The 16,686-nt window shown below is 42.8% G+C and overlaps 1 protein-coding gene across 2 annotated transcripts in view; it reads right to left on the bottom strand.

The window, feature by feature from the left end:
- Positions 1-1,761: 1,761 nt before the first annotated feature.
- The window catches only part of LOC126425320 (uncharacterized), a 93,265-nt gene continuing 78,340 nt past the window's right edge, over positions 1,762-16,686 (bottom strand). For both annotated transcript variants that reach the window (XM_050088302.1, XM_050088303.1), the window contains exons 7-8: positions 12,551-12,705; positions 1,762-1,966 (exon numbers count right to left, since the gene is read on the bottom strand). In XM_050088302.1, the coding sequence (XP_049944259.1) occupies positions 1,827-1,966; positions 12,551-12,705 (295 nt within the window). In that variant the 3' untranslated portion in view covers positions 1,762-1,826. The remainder of the gene's footprint in view (positions 1,967-12,550; positions 12,706-16,686) is intronic.

Raw genomic sequence — 16,686 nt, 5'->3', positions numbered from 1 at the left:
GCCTCATCGGCAAAGAGCTGCAGATTGCTGCTTAACCTGTGCACCAGAACATTTATGTATATAGAAAACAACACTGGTTGAACAAACTTCGCTGTGGCACTCCTAACGAGATCCTCGTCTCTAATGAACACTGGCTGCTGAGAGAAGTATATTGTGTCCTTCTTCTTAAGAAGCCTCCGAGTCACAGGCAACAGTGTGGCACCATGTCAAATGCTGTACAGGAATCCAGGAATATGGAATCTTGCACCACATCAATCCACTTGGAAGAACCTTGAGCAGTGATACATTTGAACATCATACCTGAAAGCGTTATACTGAACCGTTCCACAAGTGAAGCTTTGAAAATAGAAAATGACGAGTTGGAGTTAATGTCTTGTATCTGCATTAGATTCTGGAAATGTGTGGTGTAAAACTCTTTATCTATATCTGTCTGTAAATGATTTGGGGTCCTACTGTTTCTTCTGTATAATTTTGTAAGTGTATCTGCAAGCTTTAGTCCTTAGAGCAGCAACCCATGCACATTTGTAAGTCACATCATTTACTGTTTTATATAGGAGAAGGAAGCAGGCATGGCTGGCACCAAGCCAGAACAAGATTTCCTACAAGCACTTTAGGGAAACTGTGAAGTGGGTAAATCATGGTCATCATACAGTGATTCGAAATCGAGTATTCCAAAAAGTAAATCCTGGACTTCCACCACTTTGCTTGCTCAGGTATAAGTTTATAAAGAAGAACACACAAAGCAAATATATCAAAACATGTACCCCACCATGTCAATATGAGTAATCGATGTACACAGAAACCATTAAACAGCAGAAAAGTGCCTTCAAGCTCTGAAGAAGAATAGAAAAAAATCGTTCAAATGGCTCTAAGCACTATGGGACTTAACATCTGAGGTCATCAGCCCCCTAGACATAGAACTACTTAAACCTAACTAACCTAAGGACATCACACACAGCCATGCCCGAGGCAGGATTTGAACCTGCGACCATAGAAGCAGCACGGTTCCGGACTGAAGCACCTAGAACCGCTCGGCCACAAGAATGAAAAGCAGGAATTTTCATATTATGTGCTCGCATTGTTATCATTAGATTATGTGCTCTTCAAAATGTATCCAACAGTTTCTGCTAATTTGCCCGATGTGGATTTTGTCACAGCCATCACATCTAATTATGTCTGTGACTAACTTATTAAATGGGCCATTTATAGGTGATGTCTCTTCCAGTATTACCATTATTATTTTCAGCGTGCAAGCCATTTTAAAATTTATATTTCTGTAAGTTTGGCTATTTTATTACAAACACTTCAATTATATGGCAAAACTACAAATTTAGTCTTGTTTGGCTCTCTCTTTTTCAGGAGTAGTTTTGCATAACTTTTAGTTTTTGTCTGTACATTTCTTTAATTATCTGTGGCTCAGAATAATGCACTTTGATTAAATTTTCTACTGTCACTATTCCTTAGATAATCCCGTATTCATGAATTTGAAAATTTATCATTCTCCATACCACTGAGTGGAAGTATACTTACTACAGATTACTGGGTGGCATGATTTGTTATTGATTAATGTGTCTGTAGTGATTGGTTTCCAAAAAATTCCAAACGTGTGTGTAAATATTATTTATTACGCAGTGCAGATTTTCTGTTATCGTTACTTTGTGACCAACTGATTGATACGCGAGAGACGAATTTGGGCAGCAGGAAAGAATACAGGAGAATAATTTGCAGCAGGGATAAGGACACAGGAAAAAAAACTGACAATTGAAAAAGATAAGTATTTTTTATAAATAAGTAGAAAACTTTGTACAAAACAATAACAGCATCGTTTACAGGCTATTTGTATCGCAGTTTTCCTGATCGTGAACTAAATGAAGCTTACAGTCCCTGTCAAACTGCAGTCTCTGCAATCTCCTGTCTCGTCTGCATTCAATTAATGGAAGTATCTGCTTCAAATGATGCAGAGTGGCTGGAACAAAAGACAAAACATGCATCAGGCACTTTCAGAATATAAAATGGTAGATATACTGACCACTGCTTTGCAATACTTCCAAATTCACTATACGATTAGAAAAACACGCGTACATAATGCGCAATTGATCAGTATATGTCCCGAGGGGTGGACCTGACAGTACAAAAGGTGGCAGGGAGTTCTGTGTTGTCAGTAGAAAAGCAGTAACAGTAGAATGGATCAATAAGAGATCAGAGACTTTGAATGTGGGCTAGTCGTTGGATGTTAGCTGAGTAACAAACCGTCTAGTGCATTTGTCTCTCACTGCTTTACAAAGGCAATGCAGACCCCCTCGATAGTACTTCTTATCGACATTTGTACCATCTGAGGTGTACTCGTGATGGACCAAGCTACTGGAGTCAAAAAACACAGTCGGCACGTCTTTCACATTGCTGCAGACTTGCCTCACTGTTTTTGGGTCTCAGGGATGATGGGTGCTTCCACTGATGACTGAAACTACTCTATTTCTGGGCAATATCCAGGGCTCATCACCAGTGTTCATTGTGTTAAGGTTGGGATTACTGTTCAAAGTATCTCGCTTGTCTTGTGTGATCTCCAAATTAAGTTTCTTCTGGTCAGTTGTTACCAAATTTGCTGAGAACCTCCTGAAGTCCAAATGCTCTGTTAAAATGGAATGAATGGACCCAACATAACTTTAAACTTATCTTCAAGTTCTCCAATTGTTATTCATCTTCCATGAGTTACGAGAGTTCTTATATGCCTAATAACAAGCTCACTTGCAGATGTTGAGGCCCTGCCTGCATATGCTTCACTCATCCCTGAGGAGCAGCCACCTTTGAAGTGGTTTTATGACTCCATCTATGTGGTACCCATTGCTACGTCCTCCAAATACTTTAATCTTGCAGATTGTTTCAACCAGAGAATCACCAAACTTTAAACAAAATTTGCAATATCACTGATCCACTTTCTCTGCTATTTTCTCCACAACACATATCTGAGGACTACCACTCACACATATTCACTAGGTCAATGGCTAGCCAGCAACTGGTAGTTTCCACAGCTGTAAAAAATCAGGCTCGTACACTAAATACACTCCTGGAAATTGAAATAAGAACACCGTGAATTCATTGTCCCAGGAAGGGGAAACTTTATTGACACATTCCTGGGGTCAGATACATCACATGATCACACTGACAGAACCACAGGCACATAGACACAGGCAACAGAGCATGCACAATGTCGGCACTAGTACAGTGTATATCCACCTTTCACAGCAATGCAGGCTGCTATTCTCCCATGGAGACGATCGTAGAGATGCTGGATGTAGTCCTGTGGAACGGCTTGCCATGCCATTTTCACCTGGCGCCTCAGTTGGACCAGCGTTCGTGCTGGACGTGCAGACCGCGTGAGACGACGCTTCATCCAGTCCCAAACATGCTCAATGGGGGACAGATCCGGAGATCTTGCTGGCCAGGGTAGTTGACTTACACCTTCTAGAGCACGTTGGGTGGCACGGGATACATGCGGACGTGCATTGTCCTGTTGGAACAGCAAGTTCCCTTGCCGGTCTAGGAATGGTAGAACGATGGGTTCGATGACGGTTTGGATGTACCGTGCACTATTCAGTGTCCCCTCGACGATCACCAGTGGTGTACGGCCAGTGTAGGAGATCGCTCCCCACACCATGATGCCGGGTGTTGGCCCTGTGTGCCTCGGTCGTATGCAGTCCTGATTGTGGCGCTAACCTGCACGGCGCCAAACACGCATACGACCATCATTGGCACCAAGACAGAAGCGACTCTCATCGCTGGAGACGACACGTCTCCATTCGTCCCTCCATTCACGCCTGTCGCGACACCACTGGAGGCGGGCTGCACGATGTTGGGGCGTGAGCAGAAGACGGCCTAACGGTGTGCGGGACCGTAGCCCAGCTTCATGGAGACGGTTGCGAATGGTCCTCGCCGATACCCCAGGAGCAACAGTGTCCCTAATTTGCTGGGAAGTGGCGGTGCGGTCCCCTACGGCACTGCGTAGGATCCTACGGTCTTGGCGTGCATCCGTGCGTCGCTGCGGTCCGGTCCCAGGTCGACGGGCACGTGCACCTTCCGCCGACCACTGGCGACAACATCGATGTACTGTGGAGACCCCCACGTGTTGAGCAATTCGGCGGTACGTCCACCCGGCCTCCCGCATGCCCACTATACGCCCTCGCTCAAAGTCCGTCAACTGCACATACGGTTCACGTCCACGCTGTCGCGGCATGCTACCAGTGTTAAAGACTGCGATGGAGCTCCGTATGCCACGGCAAACTGGCTGACACTGACGGCGGCGGTGCACAAATGCTGCGCAGCTAGCGCCATTCGACGGCCAACACCGCGGTTCCTGGTGTGTCCGCTGTGCCGTGCGTGTGATCATTGCTTGTACAGCCCTCTCGCAGTGTCCGGAGCAAGTATGGTGGGTCTGACACACCGGTGTCAATGTGTTCTTTTTTCCATTTCCAGGAGTGTATGTCTGCAAACAGAAAGCACGTGCGCCCTGATACCACTATTAGTTTCAACAATAGAGAATAGGGTCTGATACTTTTTGAACAGCCCTCGTATGTAGTGTGAGAAAAATGGAGAAGAAGAAAATGAAGGCGTTTGACGTGTGGTGTTAAGCTTCCACTGTTGTGGGAATGTATACACTTCCAGCTATGCCATTCCTCAGATGCTGTGGATTTGTATATGTGTGCTGCTTTGATTTTCCTACAGTGCAATGGACATCTGAACACATCCTGATCCTCATTGTGTGCTATCTTTACAAGAAAACCTTGTTTCAATATCTTGAATTGTTTACGGACTACCACAATTTTTATAACCACATGGTTCACGATGTGCATGGACATGAATGGGCACATTGTGCGTGATCGTCCTAATGATACAAAACTTTATACTTTGAGAGCAAAATGAGATCTCCTTCTTCTCGCAGTTTTAAATAAAATGTTGATATCTATGTTTCATTCACTCCAATGTATGAGCTAAAACCAACCATACACAAACTTTACACATGCATTTTTATCTCCATAAAATCTTTACAGTTGCATGTTATGTTTTAGTTTATTTGATCCATCACAATAACTGTGTCATACAACGAAAGAAATTCAGTCCATTAACAAGCAAAGATATCAGATAGTAAGATATGAAAAAAATCAAATTTTTGCACCTAACAATTTTCTTAAAAATGGACACTAGGTATGTCATTGCACCTGGCAAGTCCGCATGGACAGAACTGGGCATGTCATGACCAGCCATAAGTCAGACATCAAAATGAGGTTTCTCGCAAAGGGTAGCACACAAAGAGGCACATATGTTGTCTGATATTTATTGACTGAGGCAGGAAAGCAACTCATCTGCAGCAGTGAGAAGTTAATGGAACCGGATGCGTAAACACATCAGTAGCACTCCGGAAATCCTGGGGGCCACATTTAAAGACTTCCTTAGCATCTTGGAAGTGACAGAGCATGATGCAGGTAGGAGACAAGGTACTGGCAGAAGTAAAGCTGTGAGGACAGGGCGTGAGTCGTGCTTGTGTAACTCTGTTGGTAGAGCACTTGCCTGCGAAAGGCAAAGGTCCCGAGTTCGAGTCTCGGTCCAGCACACAGTTTTAATCTGCCAGGAAGTTTCGCATCAGCGCACACTCCACTGGAGGGTGAAAATCTCATTATGATGTGTTAACTTGTCCACAGCAGTTGAAGGGTTAAGGGCTAAGACTGTTGCAAGGTAAAGAATGCCATGTAGACAGGACATTTGTAACAGTAGAAGTGAGAAGGCTAACAAACATAATGGACAATAATAAGATAAGGCAAGAGAAATAACCACGTCAGTAGGTCGGTCAGCCCGGGTGCATGTGGGAATTATTCATGCAACAACAGCTGCTTGATTCATTATACTGAAAGCGTTTAAGAGGTAGAACGGCACCCATTATTCATCAGAGGGCAACCTCTGAAACAGGCAATAGGCTGCAGTATAAAAAGTGGCTGACTGCACCTAAAAGCAATTAGAACAGTGTAAAAAAGGTATGACAAAGGCAGCTGAGAGAGGAGGTAGCGTCAAGAGTCATTCAGACCCAGCATGTGGCAAGAGAGAACCCAACCTTAACAACCCAGCCCCACCTTGAAAGTGGTTTAAAACGTTAATATCTGATACTGACAATCCCTTCTGGGAGAAAACAAAGAATCAGATCAACTGTGAGTTGTCTGCCAAAAGGTAGAGAACCCAGATGCTCACAATTCGTGTGGAGAGCCAGACGGAGTGGGCTTTCCACTAATATGTGAGTTACTCTCTGCAAGGCTCCATAACCACAAAACGGGGGTTATTCATTGCATAAGAGAAAACTATGAGTTAATCTGGTATGACCGGGGGGGGGTGTACATTCCAACTTTTAATCCCTGTCGTAGGACGCAAAAATAATTTGATAAGTCGGCTGATTAGGAAATTTTCCGATAGCGATTGTGTAAGTGAGCAGAAATTGGTACCGGTGAAATTGAAGAAGTACTATCTCCATTTCAGTAAGGAGACTGTTTACAGGACTAGTCTGGGAGGTGCCAGTGGCCATTCTTACTCCACAATAATAGGCTGGATCCAATAATTTCATAGCCACTGTGCAACAAGCATCACAAACATTGTCATATCATGACAAAACTCGGAACCAGTAAGTAGAGTTCTGGCTCAGAATGTAAGTGTCATCAAAAAATAATGGGAATTTTTTAGTTACATGGGCTTTAAATACTCTATTTTCAATGTGATGACAGTCACAAAGGTTGTGTGTGTTTTTGAGTGATCATAGAATTTCTACTTTTGAAGAAGACGACTGAAAGAATTTGCATTAAATTTTGCTTGAAAAATGGAATAAAGTGCAGCACCACATTTGAAATGATGGCTGTGGCTTTTGGCGAATCTACTATGAGGATGACAAGAATTTACAAGTGGTAACTGCCTGACGAGTCAAGACCAAAAAAGTTCGACAAATACTATCACATGTGAAGGTTCTTTTCATGTGAAGGTTCTTTTCACTGTTTTCTTCAATTACAATGAGATAGTGCATCACAAGCTCCTGTCTTATGGCTGAACAGTCAGTAAGGAATATTATCTGGAGATTATGTGCCATCTGCATGAGACAATCTGACAAAAATGACCAGAATTGTGGTAAAACCACTCGTGAAAATTACATCACGATAATGCTCCCGTTTACACATCAATACTTGTTCATAATCTTTTTTTGGCAAAAAAGAAAACCATTACACTGCCTCAGCCACTGTATTTGCTGCCCATTGCTAAAGAGAACTACTGATGAGACAAAAAGAATCACTGAAGGAGCTGAACCCCGTAATGAAAAGTGAGTTCCAGAAGTGCTTCCAAGACAGGAAAAAGTTGACAAGTGCATTATATGAGAGAGTGGTATACTTGCATTTTCGTGGGAGGTAATTGGTAAAGGTCTCAATTCGAGAACCCAGCATATTCCTTTCACAAAGCTGGCACAACACAGTGAGGCTCATCAGTTGCTATCTGTCAACGGACATGAGGGTTTCCGTTGTTTAAGGACAGAGATGAAGACACTATCTTGTCATTGCGAAGGCAAAACACCCTCTAGCCAAATATGGTTGAAGAGCCTGAGTACCATTCATGCGTTGGATCATCTGATTATGAATTTAATCAAGGGCTTGGGCCCTACTGTGTGTGATGAGTCAACAGCCTGAAGCAGTTCCCAGTCAGTAATAGGTTCATTATATAAGTTGACATGACAGAGGAGAGGGGAGGGGTGGTGTTAAGGATAGGGAGATGTCATCAACTTGTCTTCTATGCATTTGAAAGACAGCCAGTTAGAAGTGGACTCTGACGATGGGGCCAAGAGAGTCGAAAGCTGTTCAGCAAGAACCAGTGCACCAATACAAATGCCACTCTGAAGGAGGAGACCCAGAAAAGCAGCTCTACAGGCTATGGAACTTTGGGATGGAGAGGCGCACATTCCAAGGAAGAGATGTAGTGCTCCCAGCATTCCTTCTTACTGCATTTAGTTAGATAGCAAGCCTTAGTGGAGAACTGCTGATAAGTGGTGAGGAAGGTCTTTGAAGACTATCACTCGAAATGTCACACGACCATTCAACAAACAAGTATAGTTGTTGCAATGTCTTTTGGTCTACCACGGCTCCAACTGACTGGCAGTGGAGAGGGGCCTGTCGAAAGGGGAGTAGCAGATCCAATGAAGACAGTGATCAAGTCAGAAACATCTCTCACAACCCTGTCAGTGCAATCGGAGAGATAGGGGATAAAGGTGACAGCAATGCAATACAACTGCTACATGGCTCTTCAAAGACCCCAATCAGGTAACTGATCCATCACGCAGTGAAAAGGAAGTGACAGCATCACCAGAAAATGATGACTGGCACAAAAGTGTCATGTAGTGACCAATGTAGCAAAGTCATGAGATGGGGAGAATGACCATAAGATCAATTCCTAAAAAGAGGCCATGGGTTCCACTGAAGAGGGTAGGAGTACAGTCACTGAGGAGGAGGAGATTAGTGTTTAATGTCCTGTCGACAATGAGGAAATTACAGATGGAGCACAAGCGGCTCCAATTAGGGAAGGATGGGGAAGTAAAGTGGCTGTGCCCTTTCAAAGGAACCATCCCGGCAGTTACCTGAAATTGCTGAAAACTTAAAACCATTTACAACCAACATGTACATACTCCTGTTTAATGACTTCTGTCATTTGAATGTCATCGCACTGTGGGCCTGTGGGAAGCTGGACAGACGTACTGGCAGAATGCTGTACATATTGGGCAAAATGTATCAGTGGTACTTCATTGTTTTTAGCAGTGGTCTTTCCAACATTTCCACAACTACATACTACACACTGGATGCCTGCATAATATAGGCACACATCAAGACCACTGTATTACATGAGCAGCAGTGGCCAACTGAACACTCAGGGCCAAAATCCAGCCACATGTGGCATCTGTTGTGTCACGAGGGAACACTGGGAACCATATGCTTGCTGCAGCACTAACATCATGTGCGCCTCTGGCCAGGGTAGCACTTACATCACCACACCACCAACTGTGGTTACAATGATGTCATGAAAGAGTTGACTGGATAGTGGAATGGCATACTGTTTTCATCAGTGATGAGAGTAGGCTCTGCCTGTACATGAGTGATGGATGCACATGTGTGTGGCACACACCTGGTGCGATGCTTATTCCAAACACACGGGTTCCATCCCAGGATTGACGTGGTGGGGACACAAATTGTAGCTTGCAGCCACTTCTGGTGTTTCTGCAGGGTAAAGCAACAAGTGCCCACTAAATTGCACATGCTGTTTGGTGCTACTGTCATTTCTTTAGCAAGAAGGTAATGTGCGTTTTCAGAAGTACAACGAATGTTCATCATAGTTGCTGTGATGCAAAGTGCTCTTTGTGGTGTAAAACAATTACCCTAGCCAGCAAGATCAACAGCTCTCTAACCAATTGAACACATGTGGGACACTGTGAACAAGTAACTTACACATTTTCCACATCTGGACAGTAAAAAAGGCACGAGATTCTTGGAACAACCTTTATCATCATTTGCATGTGAGAATACATGCCTGGTTGCTACCAGAGGGGGGTAAACTGTGTACTAATGTGACTGGAAACCCTTTATTGAGAAGCAAGCCTGAATTTGTTGTTATATAGTCCTACAATGATGACCTACCTGTCATCACTTGTCAATAAAATGGTGTGGCATATTTTTTTTCCTCCCAGTAATTTATTATGATCAGTAAGAAGCTGGTCATTCAGGAGGCCCCTATCAGACAATGTTGTACATCCCCACAGGCAATAGTGCACACTGAAGTCCCCAAGTAAGGGAAACGGGGAGGGGCACGCAGGCAGGCAAGGGAGTTGGATTGAGGTAATCTTCTCAAAGTAAGTTCCTGACCTGGAGATAAATAAACATACATATGGTGACCACTGGGTTCATCTGCACTTTAATTGCTTTTGTTTCCAAAACAGTACGGAGGGGAATAAACTCGCTGACATCTGTGCGAAGTAATCCACAGACCCCTGCAGATGTTTTCTCAGGATCAGTACATTTGGTAATCTCGGTTGGGGAATGGTAATCTGAACTGTGTTTCTCGGAGAGTGACACACATCGCAGAGCAGATGACAGTAACATCCACTACAACTCCATTTACTGTCATGTTAATCGTGCCCTGATTAGATGTGAAAGGGCTGGGAGGACAGGTCATGCATCAGGATCACTGTATATCACTGTCTCAATATTATGAGGGGGACAGTTGCTACTCACCATATAGCAGAGATGCCGAGTCGCAGATAGGCACAACAAAAAGACTATCACAATTACAGCTTTCGACCATTCGCCTTCGTCGACAGTAGACACACACACACACACACACACACACACACACACACACACACACACACACACACACACACACACACGACTGCTGTCTCAGGCAACTGCAACTGCGACCAGCAGCACCAGTGCATCATGGGAGTGGCGACTGGGTGGGGGTTAGGAGGAGGTTGGAGTGGGGGTGGTGGATAGTGAAGTGCTGCAGGTTAGACGGAGGGCAGAGGAGAGGTGGGGAGGGGGGAAGGAAGTAGCTGTCTGTCCACATGAATGGCCATTGACGAACTGTGACCAAGAAGCAAGCGGACCACCCTGTTGCTGAACACACTGCCAAACATAATATCCTTATTTCAATGACTGCTTCACAGCCTGTGCCATATTGATCCTTCCCACCAACACCAGCTTTTCTGAACTGCACAGGTGGAAACTTTCCCTTTAATACATCCTACGTTCCCGTAACCCTCCTGGCCTTAACTTTCGTTAGTCACTGCCCTCATCCATCCAGCCCCTTTCCTGTTCCCATTCCAGCACTACACAGCCGTCATTCCACCACCACATACAGTCTCTCTATTTCTCTCCTTTTCCACTACTCCCCCCCCCCCCTCCATCCAACCTGCAGCACTTCACTTCACTGTCCATAACCCCCACCATACTATCCCTCCCCTTCCAGCCCCAGCCTCCTCCTTACCCCCACCAAGGTGCCACTCCCATGACGCACTGGTGCTGCTGGTTGCAGAGTGTGTGTGTGTGTGTGTGTGTGTGTGTGTGTGTGTGTGTGTGTGTGTGTGTGTGTGTGTGTGTATTGTTGATGAAGGCCAATGGCCGAAAGCTTTAATTGTGAAAGTCTTTTTGTTGTGTCTATCTGCGACTCAGCATCTCCGCTATATGGTGAGTAGCAACTTTCCTTCTCATAATATTGTTACTTTCCATCCTGGATTTTCCATTGGTTGTTTATCACTGTCAGTCACAGTGAGGATAGAACAACAGCAATTAACACTGGTTCAGAGTGCAAGGAATGTGGATATTCTGGAGAGCGAACTGGCTGACCGTTTGGCTAGAGAAGCAGTTACTTACCAAACATTCACTTTGATAATCTGAAGCAGATTTGTGGGTGCAAATAGCACCTCTTCTCACTCTGAGCTCAAACAACATTTACTAGGCTACTGTCTGCTCTAATACACTACACACTATCAAGGAGATTCCTCTCAGGAGGAATCCACCACTTTATACTGTTCTCCATTAATCATATCAGATTAGTTCATAGTTTTAATCAACCACATTTTGTGGTTATGGAGCCTTGCAGACAGCAGCTCATTCCTTGGTGGAATTCCCCCTCCTCCTGGTTCTTCACACTAAGCTTCGCTATCTGGATTCTCTACCTCTCATGTTGGCAAAAACTTCAGATAGTTGAACTGGTTCTTAGTTTTCTCCAAGAAAAGTGGTTTTAATTCTCAGATATAATGTTTTAAGCTACTTTTGGGTTTGGGGCAGGGCAGTTAAGTTGGGACATCTCCTGCCACGTGCTGGATCTGAAGGACCCTCAAACCTACCTCCTTTGCCAGCTGCCTTTGTCAATCCCTTTTATCCTTTTTTAATTGCTTTTAGATGCAGTTAGCCCTTTTTTTCTGCTGTACCCTATTATCTGTTTTACAGAGTGTCCTCCAATGAAAAGTGAGTGCTGCCCCTCTTTAATACTTTGACTGTAATGGGGAGATCTGGCATCTTCAGGGTTATGGACTAGCCTTCTCCTGAGATTTCTCCTTTTTCTCTTTCACTGCTGTTGGCAGATATATATCTAGCCAACATTAACATAATGTGACAAATATTATGAATGACTTGTTACACTGTAAGAAACCTGTGCAGGTATAATGAACGTAATACAAATACATTTATTTGGTGTAGTTTAGTCAAATAGAACCTGGCATTTTCTGTCATTCTTATGGATGGAACGAGGGCTCCTACAAGGTATGAGTTATGCTTATCGGAACTGTCTTTTAACTGTGAGTGGAATAAATGAACAATCTGACAACAATTTCATGGTACATACTTATGTATAATAACACCAACTGTACATTCAATCACTGCAATGAAAATACAATATATTTACTACTGAGTTGTTGAGATATTCACATTTCATGAACATCTATTAAGTATTAGACTGTTAAGCATAAAGTTGTAGAAGTAGCATAAAATACCTTTAACTTCGTGCCAATATTGCTTTGGCACCCTACGTTGCACTAGAGAGTAGAAAATCAGTGCAAGGAACTCTCCTGTGACACCTTCATCGTAGGCCTTTCCAATTTCTTTCCACCTTATATTCTGCCAGTACTTTATCTTGGCTTTCCTTAACCTGGAAAGCAGTTGTATGTTAAGAGTACCAAAAGCTTATCATGAAAACAGGTTACATTTTAATATAACTTTAAAAATTCACTTTACACTGCATGTACAAAATCACTCAACATTAAGAAACTAATCCCTCCCAATACAATCTCAGTTTGAGAATACCAAATGATGGTGAACTAACCTCCCAGCAAATACACTGAGAAAAAATGAGACCACGAAGGAATGATCCATATGGACAGAAATCTACAGATGTGATGTACATGTACAGACAAACAAATTATTAGTTTTAGAAAAAATTGACAATTTATTCAAGAGAAAGAGCTTCACAAATCGAACAAATCAGTAATGCATTGGTCCACCTCTGGCCCTTATGCATACAGGTATTTGGTTTGGCATTGATACAGTAGTTTGATGTTCTCCTGACGGTTATCATGCCAAATTCTGTCCAATTGGTGCATTAGATCATCAAAATCCCAAGCTGGTTGGACAACAATGTCCATAATGCCCCTGAAGTTCTTAACTGCTAATTGGCAAGCGTGAAGACAAGCAGTAGAAGCTCTTGCTATGTGGGGGAGGGCATTACCTTACCGAAATGTAAGCCCAGGATGGGAAGGGTAACGAAGCGGGGCACAGAATATCATTGATATACTGCTGTGTCGTAGCAGTGCCACGGATGACATCCAAAGGGGTCCTGCTACGAAAAGAAATAGCATCCAAGATCACCATTCCTGGTTGTTGGTCCGTACGGCAGGTGACAGCCTGTTTGTTACCCCACAGCTGTCCGGGGCATCTCCAGACAAGTCTTTGCTGATCACTGGGGATCAATTTGATGCAAGACTCATCATTGAAGACAATCCTACTGCAGTCAATAAGAGTCCAGGCCAAAGACGTGTCTGGAGACATGCCAGACGGCAGTTGGATACCAACCTGACCCACCTGTCATACAGCCCAACAATCACGAGATATGGTCTGGGGAGCCATTTCATTTCATAGCAGGATCCCTCTGTCATCAGCAGCATCTTTACAGCACAGCAGTACACTGACAATATGCTACTAACTCTTGTTGCCCTTCACGGCAAGCCAATCTGGACTTACAGTTCAGCAAGATAATGCCTACTTGCACGCACAAACCAAGAGTTTCTACTGCTTGTCTTTGTGCTTGTGAATCCCTACCATGGATGGCAAGGTTGCCGGATCTCTGCCAAACTGAGAACTTTTGGAGCATTATTGGCAGGGCCATCCCACCAGCTCAGAAATTTGATGATCTAACACACCAAATTGGATACCAACCTGACCCACCTGTCATACAGCCCAACAATCACGAGAGATGGTCTGGGGAGCCATTTCATTTCATAGCAGGATCCCTCTGTCATCAGCAGCATCTTTACAGCACAGCAGTACACTGACAATATGCTACTAACTCTTGTTGCCCTTCACGGCAAGCCAATCTGGACTTACAGTTCAGCAAGATAATGCCTACTTGCACGCACAAAGCAAGAGTTTCTACTGCTTGTCTTTGTGCTTGTGAATCCCTACCATGGATGGCAAGGTTGCCGGATCTCTGCCAAACTGAGAACTTTCGGGGCATTATCGGCAGGGCCATCCAACCAGCTCAGAAATTTGATGATCTAACACACCAAATTGGACAGAATTTGGCACAATGTCCCTCAGGAAGACTTCCAACAACTTTACCAATCAATGCCAAACCAGATAACTGCTTGTGTAAGGACCGTAGGTGGACCAATGTGTTACTGACTTGCTCAATTTGTGAAACTCTCTCCCTTGAATACGCCATCAAATTTTTCTGTCATTGTAATTGTTTGTTTGGTTGTACTTGTATATCAGATCTACCAATTTTTGAACCATTCAGATAATTCGTTCTTGGTGCGTTTCTTTATTGTCTTAAGAGGTATATGCAAGGTAGCACAGGGTTTTAGTTCCAACAAAGTCTCAGTACTTTTGAAACACTGTACTCACTCTGGCAGGGCAAAAAATCAGCTATTGCACAGTTGAATGAAGAAGCCCAAAATTAGAGAGAATTTACAGGAGCTTAAAGTGAGATCACTAGTACAGAGGGAACAGTACTCTTCCTAAAATAAAAGAAAAAGATTAGGGTTTAACTTCTGTGAAAACGTCATTAGTAAAGCCCAGATTTTTATGTAATTACACGTTCTTTTCCTCTGTTCCTGCTTATATGAAAAATGTAAATGTTTACGTATTATGTTTCTACAACTGAAATATTTCATTGTAATGTTACATTTTTTTATATTTCTGTACGATTACATGTTTTACATATACTATTATTGTTTTTTTACCATTGTTCATATTTCCCCAGACACTCTCAAGAGGCCAGTCCCTTGGAAAAATATTTACTTCTACGGTAAGTCAGATGTGGATAAAGTACTTTCATACAGCATGAATGTATCTCAAAGCCCCCCCCCCCCCCCCCCCCCAAACATGTTTCACTAGTGCTAAATTTAGTGTTGTCCCAAATGACTGTCCAAATGAAATGGGATACATGGATCAAAGCTGTTGGTTTTTATAATGAACTTTTGCAAGCCATGTAATCAATGCTTGATGATTACTTTCAAAAGGATCTTCAGTTCTAGTACAAAAGGCAAAAAATGCTTTCACTGAACTTAAAACAATAATGCTCTGGTATACAACCATAGCATCTTCAGCTTCCTTGCTAACAACTTTAAAGAATTAGAGTCTATCTTGTTACCTTTGCAGAAATCATTAGAAATTGTTGAAATTTCGAATGCAAAGTGACAGACATTACAGGTGATATTGAGCACAAGGTAGTGAATCAGTCTGACACTGTTTTAGTTACAAATCAAAACTAGTCAACTTTTGCTACTATTTGCTGTATTATCAGTGGAGGAGAAGAAGACAGTCCACTGGACAACATTTCCAGCAATATTTCATTTCCTAAAATTTTCACCATCAACATCCTCTGATGTGGAAAGACAGTTTTACTCCTACAAATTCATTCTTTTGTTTGGTGAAATTCAACAACTGAAGAAAATCTGGAGAAGTGCCTCGTTTATTGCGCTTCACCACAAGAGATAATGCACTGTATGCAAGCAATTTCAGTGAAGATAGAAATTTTAGTAAACAGAAGTGAGCAAAAATAATTTTCTTTTATTAGCACAATATAGACTTCCAAATTAGAAATTAAGTAACATAAAATTTACCTTCTTAATGTACATTTCATGTTCCTGGTATGTTTGTAATACAATAGGTTAGGGTGTACTTGAGAAGCTGATTTCAACTGAAATTGTTTCTGTTATTCATTGCATTCAACTGGATTCTGCAAACATCTGTCATGCAAAACCCAACTCGCTCTTTTCTCACACAATATCATGAAGCCGTGGTTGAAGGTTATAAAGTGCATTAATTATTTCTCGACTTCTTGGAAGTATATTAGTCAGTATCACATCAACACTTATTAACAGGACTGCTATCAGATGGAGTACCATATGAAATTTGTCAGATATTGAGGTAACTAATTGCAGAATAGGAAATCAGCTAAAACTGCTCAGCAGAGGAAAGACAACTGGATCAGATGAGACATGTGGGGTTATACAGAGATTATGAGATAGACTTCAGTCCCCTTCTGCCAGTAATTTAACATGGTTGTTGGAGCTATGGAAGGTAGCTAGCAATTGGAAAAATATGCAGGTCATTCCCTTGATCAAGAACAATCATCAGGTAGATGCGCATAATTGCTCATCTACATCGCAGACATCTGTCCATTGTATGATGCATGTCCAGGAAGTAAGTACCATTTCATTGTGACGAGAGCACTAAGCATGAGTAGTGCTAAGGCTGCACGAGTCATTCTAGGATAGTGCACAGGCCATGTTTAGTGTTAAAGACAGTGTGCTTTTAATTGTACTTGAGTACTGTATTAACTCGAACCTAAGCCATACTTTTTTCTGGTTTTTGTAACCCAAAAATCCGCCTGTGGCTTAGAATCGAGTGC

This window comes from Schistocerca serialis, chromosome 10 (genome assembly GCF_023864345.2).
Source record: "Schistocerca serialis cubense isolate TAMUIC-IGC-003099 chromosome 10, iqSchSeri2.2, whole genome shotgun sequence".
NCBI classification, from domain to species: domain Eukaryota; kingdom Metazoa; phylum Arthropoda; class Insecta; order Orthoptera; family Acrididae; genus Schistocerca; species Schistocerca serialis.
Note: the sequence above shows the minus strand (reverse complement) of the source record. Positions and strands in the feature narration are given on the sequence as shown.